The sequence below is a fragment of the Podarcis tiliguerta genome (genome assembly GCF_965153285.1).
Source record: "Podarcis tiliguerta genome assembly, chromosome: 13".
In the NCBI taxonomy this organism is placed as follows: Eukaryota; Metazoa; Chordata; class Lepidosauria; order Squamata; family Lacertidae; genus Podarcis; species Podarcis tiliguerta.
Window position 1 is genome coordinate 48,619,749 of NC_139546.1, and position 20,657 is coordinate 48,640,405.

Sequence of the window (20,657 nt, forward strand, 5' to 3'; positions counted from 1 at the left end):
ACACAAAAAAACAGGTTTGGCAGGAGCCAGACCACAGAGGCCTGCAATCTAAAAATAGACTCAAAGGAAGCTAAGGCTAAATGGAAGGAATATACAATTACCCATACTATGGCTTAATTACAATAGGAATTTTAGTCTAGGGAGTTGTTCATGGGCGTAACGGGGGGGGCAGGGAGGGGCAGCTGCCTCCAATCCATAAAAATCAATTAAATTCCTTGCAAGCTGTTTGGCCTGCCTCCCTAGCTAAAAGTCTGCCCCCACCAAAAATCCTGGCTATGCCCACGAAACTGTCGCCGCGTAAATTCATCACAGCACTTTGAAAGCGGGTTCAAAACAAGTAGGATATTTGCAATGTAAGAGGTTGGCAAAAGGAGGCTCTGATTCTATGCGCCATTTGATTTTGATGACACTTCGAAACTACCATATTTTTTGCTCTATAAGACTCACTTTTTCCCTCCTAAAAAGTAAGAGGAAATGTGTGTGCATCTTATGGAGCGAATGCAGGCTGCGCAGCTATCCCAGAAGCCAGAACAGCAAGAGGGATTGCTGCTTTTGCTGCGCAGCGATCCCTCTTGTTGTTCTGGCTTCTGAGATTCAGAATATTTTTTTTCTTGTTTTCCTCCTCCAAAAACTAGGTGCGTCTTGTGGGCTGGTGCGTCTTATAGAGCGAAAAATACGGTAATTCTCAAATCACTTTGAAATGTGGCGTTGCATTTTGATGCGGTTTCTTCCCTTTCTGTCCTGTGTTTTATTTTGATACCAATGCGAGCTGCTCTGGAAACCTGCATGCTTTAAACTTAAGATTCAAATGGGGGGGGGGGGGCGGGACCTGATTGGGACAGAGAAATCATTCTCCTAGTTTGCAGAATCTTCCCCCAAACACACTTGCATAGACTTCCCTGGCTTTATTTGCTTGGTTCGTAAAATTTATACACTGTTGGATTGAAAACAAAACAAAACCCTCAAAGTGGACACAAAGTAGATTTGCTTTTTGGGATCAGACCAATTACTCTTCTCCTGTCCAGCAGTTCAAACTGCAGCATGCCAGCTGATCCTGGAAAGTTTACAGGCAAGTAAAGGTCATGGTATCCCTCTTGTTTGGGTCAAGCACCCGCTGCTATTACAGACACCTAGAAAGATTCCTTTGCGGGACATAGCAACAGGGTGCCATCAATTTCTGGGCAGGCCATTCTTTTCTTTCTGACACGGTGAAGATAGCAGCTACATAGCCAAGTATTTATAAGGAATGAGAGAGACACGGAACTAGTTTTGTCAGGAAATTTACAACCTGACTCAAGGCCTCCGACAACCTGTAACTGAGACAATCCAACCGTTGGTAGTGAGGGGTAAAGGTAAAGGGACCCCTGACCGTCAGGTCCAGTTGCGAACGACTCTGGGGTTGCAGCGCTCATCTTGCTTTATTGGCCGAGGGAGCCAGCATACAGCTTCTGGGTCATGTGGCCAGCAGGACTAAGCCACTTCTGGCGAACCAGAGCAGCGCACAGAAACACTGTTTACCTTCCCACCAGAGCAGTACCTACCGTATTTTTCGCTCTATAAGACGCACTTTTCCCCTCCTAAAAAGTAAGGGGAAATGTGTGTGCGTCTTATGGAGCAAACGCAGGCAGGAGGCTCTGCTCAGTGCTCCCTTTAAAGAGCCACGTGGAGCGTGTGTGCGGCTCTTGGGGGCTTTTCCCCGAGGAGGGAGAAGGCCTGCCTTCATCCTGCTGCCCAAGAGAGGCTGTGCGTGGCTATCCCAGAAGCCAGAACATCAAGAGACTATCCCAGAAGCCAGATCCCTCTTGCTGTTCTGGCTTCTGGGATTCAGAATATTTTTTTCCTTGTTTTCCTCCTCCAAAAACTAGGTGAGTCTTATGGTCTGATGCATCTTATAAAGTGAAAAATACGGTATTTATCTACTTGCACTTTGACATGCTTTCGAACTGCTAGGTGGGCAGGAGCAGGGCCCGAGCAACGGGAGCTCACCCCGTCGCAGGGATTCGAACTGCCAACCTTCCGACTGGCAAGCCCTAGGCTCTGTGGTTTAGACAGAATAAGTAAAATGGGAAATCTTGTGAAATCTAGGCTCTCAGTATGGAGTCCACAGCAACCCTAAGCAGGGTGAATAATACACCAGTCTTAGATAGTAACATTTTACTGAAACTCCCCCCCCCCCAAAAAAAAACACCCCCTCTGATAGAATCCAGCAATGACAAGAAAAGGTTGCTGTCTCTGTTGTGAAAAAATCAGTCTCAAAGAGAACACATTGCAGAACAAGAACATCAAGAGAGTTATATAAATATTTTGACAGTGTTGTGAGTGGGACAATTAGCAAGCCACACCCAAACTTAATGAAGGAGGAGGAAGAGTTCTGATGAGCAAGCATTCCTGGGAGGTGAGGAATGTGTTTTAACTCCCTAGCCTCACTTTCTCTAAGGGGCTGAAGCTCAAGTTAATCAAATTCTCTTGCTTTTTTTTTTAATGATCCCCTTCTGCAGCACAGGCAAGCAGAAACAGCTAGAGGCAGGGAAGATACCCTGCCACCAGAAACCTGAAAATGTTTCTTAGGTGAGGTTCATGTGGTAAGGCTCACCTAACAAAATCTAAGCAGGTTTCACTGCTGTGACAACCTCACCCCACACAGAACCAAGCAGGCTGCAATTTGTGGAGATGATTTGAAGACTTCTAGCCACAGCAAACAGCGTTTCCATGCGCTGCTCTGGTTCGCCAGAAGCGGCTTAGTCATGGCCACATAACCCGGAAGCTGTACGCCGGCTTCCTCGGCCAGTAAAGCGAGATGAGCGCTGCAATCCCAGAGTTGTCCGTGACTGGACCTAATGGTCAGGGGTCCCTTTACCTTTACCCACATCAAAAAAGGCAAAAGCAAATCTGCGGCTGCCGGGATAGATAAGGACAGCAAATATACCCACAGCTTGGAATGGGTGTGATCACACTGAGGAGAAACCCATTTGCCCAGAGATCTGAAAAAGTTCAGCTTTGTTGCTTTTTAAAAAAAGTTTCTGACTCATGAATTAGGTGTGTGCACAGTACATTCTTTACTGATTTATCATTGCCTGTGTCTGCTCACATTCACAGCACAATTTTGAAGCACTATGATGCCACAGTAATTCTGGGAGTTGTAGTTTCTTAAGCGTGTTGAAAGTTGTCAGGAGGCCCCTATTCCTCTCCCTGAGCTACCATTCCCAGAGTTTCACGTGAAGAGGGATTGGTGGTTAAACCACACTGAGATATTGTAGCTCTAGGACAGGCATGGCCAAAGTTGACTCTCCAGATGTTTTGGGACTACAATTCCTGATGGGAAGTTTTGCTTCTGCCTAGAATGTTCAGTTCATATTGCGTTCACCTGTTCCTGTTCTTAATGCGTGGTTGACCACATCTATGGAATGTGATGGTTATGCCTTTTAAGTTTTGCTATATCAATCATTAGTTTAATAAAGGAATATATCAATCATTAGTAAATAGTTTAATAGGGAAGTTTTCATACCTGTCTAACTCTGTGTTCCTTTCCCAACCTTTAATCTATTGATGATTAATGCTTATATGCAAACCTTGCTTTGTCTTTGTGTTAACCAATCAGCAACAAACACACATGTGGCAATGCTGTAATATTCAATAAAAGGGACTCCCCGAGACATGCTTGGGAGATGCCTCCGTATGACACTTGTCACTCGTCTGTCGTTTATTTCAACCCAACAAATTCCCATCATCCCTGAACACTGGTCCAGTGAACTAGGGGTGAAGGGAGTCATAGTCCCAAAACATCTGGAGAGCCAACTTTGGCCATGCCTGCTCTAGGAGGTCTCCTAACAACTCTTGGCAGCCTTAACAAACTACAGCTCCCGGGATTCTTTGGGGAAGCCATGGCTGTTTAGAGCGGTATTATGGCTCTTTAAATGTGGCCTAAGACAGCCTGAGTGTTCATTAAGGGTAAAGGTAAAGGGACCCCTGACCATTAGGTCCAGTTGTGGCCAACTCTGGGATTGCGGCACTCATCTCGTTTTATTGGCCGAGGGAGCCGGCGTACAGCTTCCGGGTCCTGTGGCCAGCATGACTGAGCCGCTTCTGGTGAACCAGAGCAGCGCATGGAAACGCCGTTTACTTTCCCGCCGGAGCGGTACCTATTTATCTACTTGCACTTTGATGTGCTTTTGAACTGCTAGGTTGGCAGGAGCAGGGACCGAGCAACGGGAGCTCACCCCGTCGCGGGGATTCGAACCGCCGACCTTCTGATCAGCAAGTCCTAGGCTCTGTGGTTTAACCCACAGCGCCACCTGCATCCCTTTCGTTAAGGGTAGTCTAAATAAAAAGGAGAACTGATGAAACACAGGTAACAAGAGAGATTTGGGGAAAGGCAAGGCATCTATGCTTTGCAGATACCCCACCATCACATGCAAGATGCCCCTGGTATTACTGTTTCCAGAAAAGAAGAATCCACTCCTTATGCATGAAAACCAGGAGCTTGCTTTGTATATAAAGCAAACTCCTTCCAGCATTTTAATGAGAACTATTAATGATCCTACTAAAGCCACATCCCATGACATGCAAACCAACATAGGTTCTTAAGCCCCTGAGCCTTCATATGGAAGAGACAGACATACATCAAACCCCCAGCCCTTGCACCAGCTTTAGCACAATGACGAAATAAATCCCCTTCATTTTCAGCATGCTTTCGTGCAGATATTTACAATGGATTACGCCCCAAATCACCACCGCAGGCCCATCTCTTATTCAAAAAGGAGACCAGCTCAGAAGCATTCCGTTTGCTCCTCTAGGACCCGATGCTTTCTGTTCCTCCTCTTTCTGAGAGCTATGAAGGTAGCAAATTATTGGAACAGAATGTCCTTCTGGGCCTGGGGATAAATGAAACCAGGTAGCAGCTTTATCTGCAAACCGACATCCATTTTTCCTGGGCTCCTACTGCTTCTTGCTTCACAGCACAAAGCAGAAGAAAACTTTAAAGATATCCTTCTCAGCAGGTACTTGGATCTATGGAATCCAGCCCAAAAGGGGAGGTTTCTGTGCCACAAATGATGCCCCCTCGACACCCCCAAGCAGGCATTTGCCGAAGGAAAAGGCTTTGGAGTGGGAGAACACACAAAAAGAAGAATCTGACTGGAGGGTGGTGAACTCTCTGCAAAGAGAAGGCTGTCAGCTGGGAAGGGATTTCTAGTGAACCGTTCGCTCCTTCTGCCTCTGGTAGTCTGGAAGGGAAACGGGAGAAAAAGAATGAGTGGCAGAACATAAAGACTGCATCCCTAGAGCAGGACGTAAGCCCTTCAAGTTTAGGATCCTGTTTCTCATGCCCACAATGTCGGCATGAAGGCAACGGCTCTGCTCCCACTGTTTTCCCCCAGCAACTGGTGTTCAAAAGGTAGACTAGGCCTGAAGCTGGAGGTTTCATTTAGCCATCACTGCCACGGACAGACCTCTGCTCCAGCAATTTGTCTAATAATTACCCCTTTTAAGCCATCTATAATGATGTTACGGAACTCTACACTATTTTAAAATACGTGTGCGTGTGTTTCATATTTTGGATTTGTATAATGGGGGAGCACATTATTTTTCCTCTCCTCTTTCATGGATGCAGTGGGTCCCAGTTCACCTGACAAACAGTCTCTTCCAAACAGGTCAACGATTTTGCAAAGAGCAGTAGCAGTGGCGGCGGCAACAGCACTTACTATATGGGAAGAATCGGACTCTCATAATGATCTCCCGAGCAGTTTTCAAGATCTCCACAGCCTGTAGGGGCAGGGGAAAAACAACAGATGAGCAACTGAACAAAGAAGGGCATCACACTGGGTTGAATCATTGATTTAACAACAACAACAACAACAATTTATTATTTAGACCCCGCCCATCCGGCTTGGTTTTCCCAGCCACTCTGGGCAGCTTGCAACTGAATACTAAAAACAATACAGCATCAGATATTAAAAACTTCCCTAAACAGGGCCGCCTTTAGTTGTCTTTTAAAAGTAAAATAGTTATTGACATCTGGTGGGAGGGCGTTCCACAAGGCAAGTGCCACTACCGAGAAGGCCCTCTGCCTGGTTCCCTGTAACCTCACTTCTCACAGCGAAGAAGGCCCTCAGCACTGGACCTCAGTGTGGTAGGCTGGATGATGGGGGTGGAGACGCTCCTTCAGGTATACAGGACCGAGGCCGTTTAGGGCTTTAAAGGTTAACACCAACACTTTGAATTGTGCTCGGAAACGTACTGGGAGCCAATGTAGGTCTTTCAAGACCGGTGATATGTGGTCTCGGCGGCCGCTCCCAGTCACCAGTCTAGCTGCCGCATTCTGGATTAATTGCAGTTTCCGAGTCACCTTCAAAGGTAGCCCCACGTAGAGCACATTGAAGTAGTCCAAGTGAGAGATAACCAGAGCATGCATCACTCTGGCAAGACAGTCTGCGGGCAGGTAGGGTCTCATCCTGCATACCAGATGGAGCTGGTAAACAGCTGCCCTGGACAGCAGTGCCTCCATGGACAGCTGTGAGTCCAAAATGATTCCCAGGCTGCGCACCTGTTCCTTCAGGGGCACAGTTGCCCCATTCAGGATCTGCCCTTCCTTCCCATTGTAGAGGGCATCCCACATAAAGGATTTCAAGGCCGTCTCCCTTCCAGGCACCTCCCTAAACCAGCTTTGCTTCAGCAAGGCTGATACACCATGAGCCTTCAGACCACACCCTGTGGCTGCTCCATGCAGGCCTCCGGTTCATCATTTCTCCCCTCTCACCTTGCTGTGCTCAATATCCTGGAAGTCGACGTCATTCACTGCCAGCACTTGGTCTCCTTCCTGCAATCCGGCTCGATGGGCATCTGAATCCGGGATCACCTGGGATCAGGAGAGCCAAGATCGCCGTTCAGACAGAGGCCAGGAGCTGCAAATAATGTGCCCTTGGCATCTTGGGGAAGCTGGCCCCATCCTGTCACACAACTCAACTGCCCTGCGCTCTGCCCCTTCCAAACCTTTCAATCCCCAAATGGTGCAGCGATCAAACTGCTGGCACATTTGTGAAGCTCAGCAGGGTCTGGTGTGGTTTCAAACTGGATGAGGAACTGCATGTTGAGATTCACGTATTGCAGGGGGTCAGACTACATGACCTCGGGGTCCCTTCCACCTCTATGATTCTGTGAATCCGATGGATAGAAACTCAAGGCGAAGCTCCGCAGAACTTGCTTACAACAGAGGAAGGACTGAGCTGCTGGTCCCCTTGCCAGTTGTCATGAAACAGCAGAAGGAAAGATTGGAAGAAATTTAAAGACTACTTACAGAATTATTATAAGATTAATGAATGTTAGAATGTCATCGGATTGAACGTAAAAGGTTAATAGCAATAAAGTGGTGAAGGAGTATGGATAATTCAAAGGTTAAAAGGTGTAAAATTAAAAGGCTTTAATTTGTTAAGATATTAAGGAGATTAAGATATACTAAGATATTAAGATCAAGTTAAAAAGTAGGTAAGACAGAAGGAAGGGATTTGCTGATCAAATATATGAATTGGAATACAGTGTAAGGGAGGCGTGGGGAAGTCTGGGAAATAGGTAAATGCAAGAAATATTATGAAATGGAATTGTTATTAATTGTTTCTCTGTTTTTTTCTATTTGTGTTGTTTATCTGTTGTTTTGTATTTTTGTACTTTTGTATTTCTTTGTTATTTTGTTTTTTTTACGTAAAAAACTTAATAAAAATATTATAAAAAAAAAAGAAACAGCAGAAGGAAAAGGTTTAGGACAAAGGCACAAAAATGAACCCTGAGGCTGCTGGGAGGGGCAGGCAGGATTCCTCCCTTCATTTTTATTTTGAAAACCTGCAAATCATGCTCATAGCAGCTAGACTGAAATAAACTGTTTTTAAATCCAACCATTCCTCTTTTATCTAAGTCATGCGATAAGGTAGGGTTATCTTAGATTTATTTTTTAACAAGATCTGTACGAAACGCCTAAGTCATTTACCAGAAATAATCATTTAAAGCTGCAATCCTCAGCCTGTTTGTTTGGTAATAAGCAAGACTGAAGTATGTGGCATCAGCTTCCAAGGAAACATGCATAATAACTGATGGATATTCTTCATAGAGAAAGTGAATCTCATCAAGTAATTTGGCAAATGAATAGACATATTTTATGCTTTATTGAAATTAATTCTAATCAGATTAGAAGGGGTGTTTTTCTATAATTTTATATGCTAACTTAAACAAAAATACTCATAGGATGAAACTGCAGGTCATCTGACAAGTGCAACATATAATAAGAACTGGTGAATGAGTTTTACTTTTTCCTCTGCCCTCTTCAACCCTTTTCCCTTTTGCGTCATGCCTTTCATATTGCAAATCTGTGGGCAGGGACTCCCTTGTTTTGTGATCTTACATAAAATGCTCTGGGAGCCTTCTCAGCTGAAGATCATAGTAAAATGCTTTTTAAAAAAAAATGACCAAGAAACACAATTAATTTGCATGTCAACAGAACTAGGAAGCCATGAGGTCGGGACTAAAGATCAACGCACCTTAGAGATGAAGATCCCCAATTGTGATGCTTTCCCTCCTCGAATATTGAAGCCCAGCTAGAAAGGAAACAGAATTGAGTTGGAGATCTGGCAGTTCAACATATAGATTGTTCCTGAATACAGTGGTACCTCGGGTTACATGCGCTTCAGGTTACACACTCCGCTAACCCAGAAATAGTGCTTCAGGTTAAGAACTATGCTTCAGGGTAAGAACAGAAATCGTGCTCTGGCGGCACGGCAGCAGCGGGAGGCCCCATTAGCTAAAGTGGTGCTTAAGGTTAAGAACAGTTTCAGGTTAAGAACAGACCTCCAGAACGAATTAAGTACTAAACCCGAGGTACCACTGTACTGTCTTCTTCCAGACTGTTATTTCTGCTACAGACCTTTGGGTGACAGAGGTCTACATCATCATAGAATTTTTACTGCAACCCACAATGACCCCATGAAATAGAGGAACTGCTATCAATGGCCAGATAGGTAAAATAAAATATGTGATGCACAGGGCAGGTTACAAATGCAGAGAATCCCCTCCAAGGATAGCTAAGTTTTCAGTAGAGGAGGAATCTGGTATCCTCTAGACGTTTCAGACTACAACTCTCATCAGTGGCGTAGCGTGGGGGGTGCAGGGGGGGCTGGCCACACCGGGCACAACATCTGGGGGGGGGGCGCGCGCTCGCACTCGCAGCTCTCTGCCCCTACCTGGCTCACTCACTCTCTCTCACTGCAGTGCTGGCTGTGCGAATCCGATCCGAGCCGCCGGGTCGCCACCCACTGTGGAGGGGAGGGTGCCAGGCGTGCGGTGCGGAGAGAGAGTGAGGGACTATCTGGGGGAGGGACAGTGCAGCGGGGGGGGGTGCAAATTACGTGCCTTGCCCCGGGTCGCCACCCACTGTGGAGGGGAGGGTGCCAGGCATGCGGTGCGGTGTGGAGAGAGAGCGAGGGACTATCTGGGGGAGGGACAGTGCAGCGGGGGGGGGGCGCAAATTACTTGCCTTGCCCCGGGTGCTGACAACCCACGCTACACCACTGACTCCCATCATTCCTGACCATTGCCCAAGCTGACTGGGGCTGATGGGAGATGGAGTCCAAAAGCTTGTTTTCCAAGCCTGGTGTGGAGGGCCTCAGTTGACAAGCCTACAATCCCAGCTGAGAAAACCTCACACACCCTTGTAATCCCCATTTCCCGCAAGTCCCCTGAGAGTGGGCCAAGACTCACCTGTGCCCCTGGAGGTTTTTTCAACACAATGGTACGAGGCAGAAATTGGGTCAGCTCGTTGTTATAATCCGAATGGTAAATTCTCTAGGGGGAAAAGCAAGATACAAAATAAAAAAATGGCAAGGTGTATTTTATTGTGGAAATCAGAAACTTCTTGGGGTTCATCATAGCATTCCATGGCCTAGTGCTGCCCCAAGAAGAATAAGAAAAATGGCTGAAGGAAAACATTTTAAGCAACTTGGATCTCTTTTAAAACCTTACAACAGGACATCAGCGCTGTAGAAGAGGGTTAGCCAACGCCCAACTAATCAGCTCCTACCAGTATGGATTATATAATATACCAAAGTGATTTAACAATACGAACAGCAACAATAAAAAACATAAAGAAATAAATATTTCATGTATAAAAATGCTTTGGAATCCAGTAGATACAGTCTGGGGGGACAAAATCTCCATTGAGCCATCTTGCTGAAAGAGGAAGGTGGTAATAATAATTTGCTGTCATCTGGCTGGGTTTCCCCAGGTCTCCTGGTGAGATTACCTGCAAGAGTCCCTCTGCTGCAGAGAGCAGTGATCAATTTGAGGGTATATGGAGTGAAAAGATATTTTAAACTATTCTTGTCCCAAGATGTATAGCGCTTTGTAAACCAGTTCCAACATCTTTAAAATAGCCTGGTAGCTGAAATAATGATATTGGAAACTGCTACATATAATTACTAAGAAATTCAGATGGAAGAGATTTGAGGAAGTCAAATAATATGTTTATGAAGATGGATTTTAATTAATTAAGTGATGATTTGTTCTATCTTCTTTTTTTCTTTTTCTTTTTTCTATTTCTCCCCCCCCCCTTTTATTATTGTCAATTTTTTTCTTTTGTTATGTCTATGTATGGAAAATAATAAATATTATTATGAAAAAAATAAAATAAACTCTTCTTCTAAAAAAAAAACAAAAACAAAAATAAAATAGCCTGGTAGCTAATTGGCAGCTAGGGGAATTAATTCAAAAGCGGTGTAACATGATGGAGATGGTCTGATATGGTGAGCAGTTAAGCTGCTGGAGTTTGCACTAGCTTCCAGGACAATGCCCGAAGCAGGTCCCACAAGAATTGCACTGCAGTAGTCTATCCTGGGGGTTACCAGCGCATGGACAACAACGGCCAGGCTTTCTTAATGACCCAGGGATCTTTTAGTTACACACCTCATGAGGAGGGATCCAGGTAGGAGGGCTCTCGTAGGGAGGCAGAAACACCACAGGATAGTCATCGTATGAGATCCGGCCACAGCCACCACCTCCGATATCCATTTTGGAGTCAGCACAGAGCTGCGAAAGCCCCAGGCGATCTTTCCGAAGATGGGATGTCAATTCTGGGGAGAAAACAGTATGCGTGGCCTGTCAACTTTCCTTCTTAAAGCCAAATACCGTATTTTTCGCTCTATAAGCGGACGACTAAACAACAACAAATGGCTGTTCAAAGCCCTGTTCAGGGAAGGTTTGATTGTGTGACATTTTAATGTATTTTTAATTTTTGTTGGAAGCCGCCCAGAATGGCTGGGGAAAGCCAGCCAGATGGGTGGGGTATAAATAATAAATTATTATTATAAATTACTATCATCACAGCACTTTCAAGGTATGGTGCGGATGGGAGGGAGGTCTACTCAAGAGGTGAACCCTACGAAGTTTCCATAGGGCCTGCTCCCAGCGGATTCTCCCCACCCCATGCCCACTTACCTGGGAGTAACCCCCAGGGAACGCCATGGGACTTACTTCCGAGTAGACACCCAGAGGGCTGCGAAACCAGGAGCGCCTCCCAAGGCTCAAGCTCCCTTTGGATCCACTCCCACAGAGCTCAGTGGGCCTACTCCGGAGTAAAGGGGCACAGAGGCGTCCAATCCGCTCCCTGGAAGAACCGGCCTTCCTCCTGCTGCTGATCAGCTGAGCTCCAAGGGACAAACACCAGCCTCCTCCTCCTCCAATCAAAGGAGGCTCCTCCCCTGCCAGCCACCCAATCAAAACAGAAGGGTAGCACTACTCTACTCCTACTAGCTAGGCTCACTGTCAGTTAGCGAAAGAAGCCTGACGGTTGGTTGGGTTTCTCAGGAGGCGGGGAAAAATAAGACACTCCAGCCTCTGAGGGAATTATGGGGAGGGGTCGGCCTGTTTTAAAACCCACCATTTTAATGGCTGCGACTCTGAGTGTGCAGGAAGGCCAGGGCATATACATTTCAAGTTGGGGGGGGGGGTAAAAATGTGAGGAAACGGTATTTGTTTTTCAAGCCTTCTCTTAATGGCAACCAACTTCTCGCCCCCCACAGAAAGGGTTTGGGCGTGAAACTGCTCCGGTGGTTACCATGGCAACGGTTGCTAGGCGCGCGGTCACTAAGGCCTAGCACGTGACCCAACGGTCACTTCTATGAGGTAAAGGAGGAGAGTGGCCTGCGCCCTGCTTCGTTCCCTCAGGCTGGCTCCCTCCATTTAAAAAATAAATAAAAATTTGATGTACACCATCCTGGGGGATTAACAAGAAAGGGAAGTGTACAACATTAACCCATAATTGAACGAGAGAATTCTCTCACACGCATCATTTAAGGAAAGAAGGGCTGACAATATACAGTACAGTCCTGATTTCCCAGCTCTTGCCTCACGAAAGAGAGACGCCATTTTGATCCCGGAGTTTTGGAAGAACTACAATTCCCATCAGCCCCTGCAACGATGACGGGGGTGGGGGGGTTGTCATTCCTCGGAGTCAAGGCCAATGGCTGCTTTCCGTTTTCACTTGAAGTTTAGCAGTAGGCGGGATTTGTCTTTCCCAGTCTCACCCGCTTCACAGGATCACAGATCTATGGCCACGTTGCTCCATAAAAACAAAAATGAATCTATATTTGGGTTTCAGAAAACAAACTAAACTGTGATCATGCTTTCGAGCTGTGCAGATACTTGGGTGATGAGACCTTGGTAAACTGCATTCAACTCATTTAGCAAGAGTTTTTTTCCTTTCTCTCTCGGAAAAAGTGGACAAACTAGAAGTTGTTTTAAAGATGACTCACAAACTCTGTGAAGTCTCGGCCAAGAGATTTTATTCCCTGACCGGGTACAAGCATTACAGTAGCAAAGATATTTTTCAACTGTTAAAATCTTCTTCTTTGGCGATCGCTTGTAGCTGATACGGAAGGGGGGGGCATGTCTTCTTCACCTCCTTCTTCTCTACAATATATCCATTTATTTCCAATTGTCAATGTCAAAAGGGACTAAAATCTATAAAATTCATAGAAAATCAATGTGCCATTTTGCTCAATTTCTCTAGGACTCCATGACACCTCCCCTGTCCTCCATAATCCCTCAAGCAAGGTGTCAAGACCCTAATCCTGTCAAATCGCTCTGCCAAGCCTTTCCTCCGGGCAAGGCCAGGTGGCAGACTATGCATACATGGACCATTGCCTTCTAATCAGGATGTGCTTATCTGCACATATCTCCAGCGCTGCATATTCCCCCCTCCCTCCTCCATATGTTAATCCTGTGTGACCCAACCTCTTCTTAATATATTCATGATGTAATCTGTGTAACCCAACCTCTTCTTAATGTATTCATGGTGTAACTGGGATGTATTTTGCACTGTATTCTGGGACATGGAGGGAAGTTTCAAAAGTTCATGTCACCCCTTTCTCGCGGTTCAATCTCGCTTTGAACCTGTTGCGCAATAAACTTGGATCTTCTGCAGTTTGCTCCTGTCTCCGGCTGAGCTCATTTTCCTCCGCAGGGACCCGCGGACTTAGTCTGACGAGCTGGCTTGCAGAGCAGCCTCGCATCCAGATTTTACCGTAACATAGCCCAGTAAGATTGTCTTCCATAAACACCAAGCCCATTCAGTTCTACCATTCGCTAACAGACTCCCGACACCTCAGATCTAAGAAAACCCGAAAACTCTCCTCAACAGGTACACCTCTTCACTCTGACATAAGTCTATGCGCTGACGTTGGTGGTCTTGACGTCACCGCGCACGCTGCCTCGGCGCGCCCGTCTGCATTATTTCCCCCCCGCCTCCCTTGAGGTGCCCGGATTGGCGCGGCGGATTTGAACGTTGTAAACTGAGGGGAAGGAGCGACGGAGGCGGTGTCTCCGCGAGACGAGGCGGTTGGCGGGCGGGCGGCCCGTGGACGGGGAAGGAGAAGGCCGCGCGCGGGAGGAGAAGAGGGTAACGCTCGCTTGCGGTTGGGGGACAGTGCGAAGCCCTTCCCCCCCGCCCCGCTTTTAACCCTTTCGGCCCCCTTCCCCGCCTTTTTCCTTCCCCAAAGCGCGTCTTCGGGTGACGGTTGCTTTTAAATTTCCCCTGGGGGGGGGGCTGTTCGCGTGGGGCGCCTCTTTATTCTTATTCTTCCCGCGGGGCGAGGTTCTCCTTCCTCTTCCTTCCTCTCTCTCTCTCCCCCCCCCCCCCGTTCGCATCCTCGCAACAACAATCCTGTGAGGGAGGCTCAGGCCGAGGCCCCCCCCCCGCCTCTCCTCCCCACCCCCCATCTTCGCAAGGTGCAAGGGGGTTGGGCACTTCTGCTGTCACAACAACCCTGCGAGGGAGGCTCAGGCCAAGAGGTTGAAAGACTGTCTCAAGGTAAATCTAAAAAATATATAATAATAATAATAATAATAATAATTATTAATGGACCATTCGGTCCAAATACGGAATCCAAATGGTGGAAGGGCACCAGCGGCGGGAGGCCTCATTAGAGAAAGCGTGTCTTGTTTTAAGAATGGTTTCAATTTGAGAATGGACTTCCAGAACGGATTAAGTTTGTAAACCAAGGTACCACTGTAGAATAATAATAATAATTTATTATTTATACCCTGCCCATCTGGCTGGGCTTCCCCAGCCACTCTGGGCGGCCTCCAACTGAATATTAAAAACAATACAGCATCAGACATTAAAAACTTCCCTAAAGAGGGCCGCCTTCAGTTGTCTTTTAAAAGTAAAATAGTTGTTTATTGCCTGGACATCGGCTGGGAGGGCGTTCCACAGGGCAGGCGCCACTACCAAGAAGGCCCTCTGCCTGGTTCCCTGTAATCTTACTTCTCGCAATGAGGGAACCGCCAGAAGGCCCTCGGCGCTGGATCTCAGTGTCCGGGTTGAAAGATGGGGGTGGAGACGCTCCTTCAGGTATACAGGACCCGAGGCCTGTATAGTGGTACCTTGGGTTACATACACTTCAGGTTACAGACTCTGCTTACCCAGAAAGAGTGCTTCAGGTTAAGAACTTTGCTTCAGGATGAGAACAGAAATCGCGCGGCGGCTGGAGGCCCCATTAGCTAAAGTGGTGCTTCAGATTAAGAACAGTTTCAGGTTAAGAACGGACCTCCGGAACGAATTAAGTACATAACCAGAGGTACCACTGTGGTATAAACACAGACAATTGGGAAACACTTGACTGCGAGCGCTCCAGTTGGAGAACAGCCTTTACCAAAGGTGTCCTGGGCTTTGAAAACACTCGAACTCAGGACGCAAGGGAGAAATGTGCCAAGGGGAAGGCATGCGTGGCAAACTCTCACCGTGATCGACTCCAACCCGGAAACCAATGTGGAAGGACGTGTGGATCCAGAATTTGCCTCCGCAGTCACTTACGGATTCATTGTTAAAACCGTGTTTATGGAAGACAATCTTGCTCGGCTACGAGTGATCACCAAAGAGAGAGAAGACCCCTCCCCACTTCTCCTCGCCCCCCAGCTTCGCACTAAGCGAGTGGGGGTTGGGCACTTCTGTGGCACAACAACCCTGCGAGGGAGGCTTTGGCGGCTGTCCTTCCTCCCCTCCCCCTGTGATGTCCTCTAAGGGAGCTTCAAGGCTGGGTTGTGTATGGAGGGGGGGCGGTTGGAGTTGAGCACTTCTACTGACTCTCCTTCTTTTAAGCAGTGGTTGGATGTCCACCTGCTGTGGATGCTTTAGTTGAGATTCCTGCATTGGGCTAGATGACCCTCGGGGACCCCTTCCAAACCTACCAACGTTCAGCCTGGACACAGGTCCAGCCCCGAGGGCCTTCTGGGGGTTCCCTCCCTGCGAGAAGGGAAGTTACAGGGAACCAGGCAGAGGGCCTTCTCGGTTTTGGCACCCGCCCTGTGGAACACCCTCCCATCAGATGTCAAAGAATTAAACAACTATCTGACTTTTAGAAGGCATCTGAAGGCAGCCCTGTTTAGGGAAGCTTTTAATATTTGATGAATTATTGTATTTTAATATTTTGTTGGAAGCCGCCCAGAGTGGCTGGGGAAACCCAGCCAGATGGGCAGGGTATAAATAATAAATTATTATTATTATTATTCTACAGTGGTACCTTGGTTTACAAACTTAATCCGTTCTGGAAGTCCATTCTCAAACTGAAACCACTCTTAAACCAAGACACGCTTTCTCTAATGAGGCCTCCCGCCGCTGGTGCCCTTCCACCATTCGGATTCCGTATTTGGACCAACGTAAAGTTCTCAAACCAAGACTCTTATTTCCGGTTTTGCGGAGTTTGTAAACCAAATCATTCTTAAACCGAGGTACTACTGTACTACCATTCAATAATTCTATAACAGCCCTGCGAGGGAGCTCAGGCTGGGAGGTGTCAACCAGCTGCCAAGGTCCCCAAAAACTTTTCATGCATGAATGGAGACTTCTTGAACCAGGGTTGTATTGGTTGTACTACTCAATATTTTTGAGAATTTTGGTGTCCGTCCACCCCCACCCCCCGCTTTTTGCATTTCTATTTATTGTCTATATGTGTGTGCATTGTATTTAAATGTACGTTTTTGAGATTTCACCCTTATTGTAAACCATTCTGAGAAGTTTTATATATAAGTGTATTTTAAATGATTAACCCTAAGTTAAATTAATATATTACATTAGGTTCAGAAGAAGTTTGCTGCAAATCAAAACTGGTGGTATTTCCCAGTGAGCTAATGCTTTTTAACTTTCTAATTTCTTTTAGGAAGATAACATAAAATGTCAAGGGAAGATGCCCGGGTCATCCCTGTGCGGGTGGCACTAAGGTGCCGCCCCCTTGTTCCTAAGGAACTTGCTGAGGGCTGTCAGATGTGTTTGTCTTTTGTCCCTGGAGAACAGCAGGTGAGGAAAGATTTGGAAAGAGTTTCTGTGTGTGTTTGTGTTTCATCTGCTCTAAAATGATGTGAGGGTCGTTCATTAAAGATTTCCCCTCACCCACTTCCGGTTAATGTAGGAGGATGAAATTGCACGTGTACAATGATACATCTCCTGCCAACCTAGCAGTTCGAAAGCACATCAGTGCAAGTAGATAAATAGGTACCGCTCCGGCGGGAAGGTTAACGGTGTTTCCGTGCGCTGCCCTGGTTTGCCAGAAGAGGCTTAGTCATGGTGGCCACATGACCCAGAAGCTGTACGCCCGGCTCCCTCAGCCAGTAAGGCGAGATGAGCGCCACAACCCCAGAGTCGGCTACGACTGAACCTAATGGTCAGGGGTCCCTTTACCTTTACTAAAGATACAGCTCTCCATTGGTAACATTGTACTTTGTAGCTCTGAACTCCTAACAGTTTCTCTGTTACTGGTGCTAACGTGGAGATCAGGTTCCTTTACTTGAAAGGGCATGCAAGACGAGAGACGTTTGATGAGATGAAAGGGACTTATGGGGAGGATGCCCCATTGACGTAGTCAAGCACTGGCATCGTCAGTTCAAGTGTGGTCGGACTTCGGTGGAATGGCTCCCATTCCTGGGCAACCACAGTCTGCCATTAATGAAGACACCATCCAACAAGTGGAGCCGCCATTTTGGAGGATAGCCGCATAACCGTTCGCCAGCTAGCTGCAGATGTCAAGATCAGTGTGGGCTCTGTAGAAAAAAATCATCCATGACCATTTGCACGTGGGAAAGGAGTCCCGCATGGTGGGTTCCCGGCTGCTGACGCCTTTCCAGAAACAGGAACGAGTCACATGCTCACTGGCTCTTTTGGTCGTGTCATGAAAACCATGATCTCTTCTTCACCAGACTAATTACTCAGGACGGAACATGGATCCATCATTATGACCCCAAAACTAAATCCCAGTCCAAACAATGGAAGCACTCTGCCTCAGCACCTCCAAAGAAGACACGTGTCCAACTGTCAGCAGGCAAGGTCATGCTCACGGTCTTTTGTGACCAGAGCGGAGTAGTGATGACGGATTTCCTAGCAAAGTGTACCACAATTACCAGGACATATACGATACTTCACTGCTGCAAAAATTGCAGAAACCCCTCAAAATCGAGACGCGTAGTATGCTGACCAAAGGTGTCTGCCTCCTGCAGGATAACGCCCCGGTTCACAACTCGCATGTTGCTCAGACAGACGCACGGTCCTGTGGCTATGAAATCCTTCCCCGCCCCCCTTATTCTCCTGACCTCGCACCATTGGACTCCCACCTCTTTCCAACCATGAAGTTATTTTTGAAGGGCAAGCTTTTTCCAGATGATGAAATGCTGATTTCTGAGGTCAAGTTGTAGCTTCTGACACAACCTTCTGACTTCTACAGACAAGGTCTCCACAGCTGCATAAAGCGATGGGAGAAATGTTTGACTCTTGCTGGTAGCTATGTAGAGAAGGACTAATAACTGCCCAGTTTCGTTTCTCAGTCCATGGGAAGTATGTCAGGGGAAATCTTTAATGAATGCCCCTCTTATAACTACCGTATTTTTCGCCCTATAGGACGCACTTTTCCCCCTCAAAAAATGAAGGGGAAATGTGTGTGCGTCCTATGGAGCGAATGCAGGCTTTGCGCACCTCTCCGCAAGCTGGGCTCCTGCTGCTTGCGGAGAGTTGCCTGCATGCTGAAGCCTGCGCGCGCTGAGCTCAGCGCGTCCAGGCTTCGCGGACCTCTCCGCAAGCAGCAGGAGCCAGCGCTGGGCTCCCACAGCTTGCAGAGAGCTGCCTGTTTGGGGGCTGGGGTCGGGGGAAGCTCGGGCTTCCCCTGCCCCAACCCCACGCCTGGGGGGGAAAATATTTTTTTCCCCTTTATTTCCCCCCAAAAAACTAGGTGCGCCTTATGGGACGGTGCGTCCTATAGGGCGAAAAATACGGTAGCCTAGGAGAGACGGGTGGAGACTCACTCCGCTATAAATGGGACCAGTTCTCAAATCCTCAAGAGGATTTTGCTAAGAGGCAAAACCATAGCCCTCACTCCTCCTCCTCTTCCTTCCTCACAGGTGGTTCTAGGTAATGACAAAGCATTCACGTATGATTATGTCTTCGACCCATCCACTGAGCAAGAGGAGGTGTTCAACGCCTGTATTTCTCCCCTTTTAATGGGCATCTTCAAAGGTGAGAGCTATTGAGGTGGAACGTGTTGGGAACATCTTTTTTTTTTAAAAAAAGAGATTTATTAAAATTTTCAACATATTACAAAAATTAAAAAGAATAAAGAAGAAGAAAAAGAAAAAGAAAATACAAGATATAATAATAATAACAACAACAACAACAACAACTTTTATTTATATCCCGCCCTCCCCAGCCGAAGCCGGGCTCAGGGCGGCTAACAACAATAAAACAGCACAAACAACACTCTAAAATCATTCATTATAGAATTAATTAATTCAAGCCACTGGCAACCATTGGGCCAGAGCTCTGCGAAGATTGCCGATGGAAGGAGTCAGGCTGCGCCCTGGCCAAAGGCCTGGTGGAACAGTTCTGTCTTGCAGGCCCTGCGGAAAGATGTCAAGTCCCGCAGGGCCCTGGTCTCTTGTGACAGAGCGTTCCACCAGATCGGAGCCACGGCCGAAAAAGCCCTGGCTCTAGTTGAGGCCAGCCTAACTTCTCTGTGGCCTGGGACCTTCAAGATGTTTTTATTTGAAGACCGTAAGTTTCTCTGTGGGGCATACCAGGAGAGACGGTCCCGTAGGTACAAGGGTCCTAGGCCGTATAGGGCTTTAAAGGTTAAAACCAGCACCTTAAACCTGATCCTGTACTCCACCGGGAGCCAGTGCAGCTGGTATAGCACCGGGTGAATGTGATCTCGCAGCGAGGACCCCGTAAGGAGTCTGGCAGTGGCATTCTGCACCTGCTGGAGTTTCTGGGTCAGTCTCAAGGGCAGCCCCACGTAGAGCGAGTTACAATAATCCAGTCTGGAGGTGACCGTCGTGTGGATCACAGTGGCTAGGTCAGGGCAAGAGAGGTAAGGAGCCAACTGCTTAGCTTGGCGGAGATGGAAAAATGCCGCCTTTGTTGTAGCTGCAATCTGCGCCTCCATGGAAAAGCAGTTAAAAACAAATCAGTCTTTCCATATCTTATCTTTCCTTTACTTATTTCCCTGACCTCCTCACACCTCCCTTTCTTGCATTCCAGTTCAATTGGTTAATTCAGCAAATCCTTTCCCTCTTTAATTTTATCTTAATCTTTTATCTTAGTATATTATAGCTTTAAATTATCACCTGTTAACAATCCATTTTTACATATTCCTTAACATTGCTGCTAAAAAACCCACTTAACTTCAATCCAGCATCATTCTAACATTCATTAATTTTACAGTATTTCTGTAAATAGCCTTTAAATTTCTTCCAATCTTCTTCCACTGACTCTTCTCCCTGGTCTCGGATTCTGCCGGTCATTTCCGCCAATTCCATATAGTCCATCACCTTCATCTGCCATTCTTCCAGAGTGGGTAATTCTTGTGTCTTCCAATACTTCACGATAAGTATTCTTGCTGCTGTTGTAGCATACATAAAGAAAGTTCTATCCTTCTTTAACACCAATTGGCCAACCATGCCCAGGAGAAATGCCTCTGGTTTCTTCAGAAAGGTATATTTAAATACATTTTTCATTTCATTATAAATCATCTCCCAGAAAGCCTTAATCCTTGGGCACGTGTTGGGAACATCTTCAATAGGAAGTGGCCAGGTCACCTGGAGGAAAGGTGGCGATTAAGTTCTTCGGCCACAAAAACCTTACTCTGTTT

The 20,657-nt window shown here is 46.8% G+C and overlaps 3 protein-coding genes across 6 annotated transcripts in view; 1 reads left to right on the forward strand and 2 right to left on the reverse strand.

Moving 5' to 3' along the window:
• LOC310663206 (histone H4) overlaps positions 1–20,657 on the reverse strand; it is a 113,536-nt gene that overhangs the window by 9,227 nt on the left and 83,652 nt on the right. The window lies entirely within an intron of this gene.
• PDZD11 (PDZ domain containing 11) lies at positions 4,460–12,056 on the reverse strand. 3 transcript variants are annotated; one of them, XM_083410859.1, is made up of 7 exons: positions 11,506–11,707; positions 10,939–11,105; positions 9,739–9,822; positions 8,523–8,579; positions 6,755–6,853; positions 5,700–5,760; positions 4,460–5,222 (listed from the first exon to the last, which is right to left on the reverse strand). In XM_083410859.1, exons 2-7 carry the CDS (start codon positions 11,041–11,043, stop codon positions 5,188–5,190), a joined length of 441 nt encoding a protein of 146 aa, XP_083266985.1. In that variant the 5' UTR covers positions 11,044–11,105; positions 11,506–11,707; the 3' UTR covers positions 4,460–5,187. The 3 variants fall into 3 exon arrangements, with proteins under 3 accessions (XP_083266985.1, XP_083266984.1, XP_083266986.1); XM_083410858.1 differs by having other exon boundaries at positions 11,470–11,707; XM_083410860.1 differs by lacking the exon at positions 11,506–11,707 and adding an exon at positions 11,912–12,056 and having other exon boundaries at positions 4,936–5,222.
• Positions 13,714–20,657, forward strand: part of KIF4A (kinesin family member 4A) — a 39,922-nt gene continuing 32,978 nt past the window's right edge. The window contains exons 1-4 of one of the 2 annotated variants that reach the window (XM_083410059.1): positions 13,800–14,205; positions 14,309–14,341; positions 16,689–16,825; positions 18,913–19,027. In XM_083410059.1, coding sequence (XP_083266185.1) covers positions 16,703–16,825; positions 18,913–19,027 — 238 coding nt within the window. In that variant the 5' untranslated portion in view covers positions 13,800–14,205; positions 14,309–14,341; positions 16,689–16,702. Of the gene's footprint in view, positions 14,206–14,308; positions 14,342–16,688; positions 16,826–18,912; positions 19,028–20,657 lie in introns of both variants that reach the window. The other variant, XM_083410058.1, reaches the window with a different exon arrangement.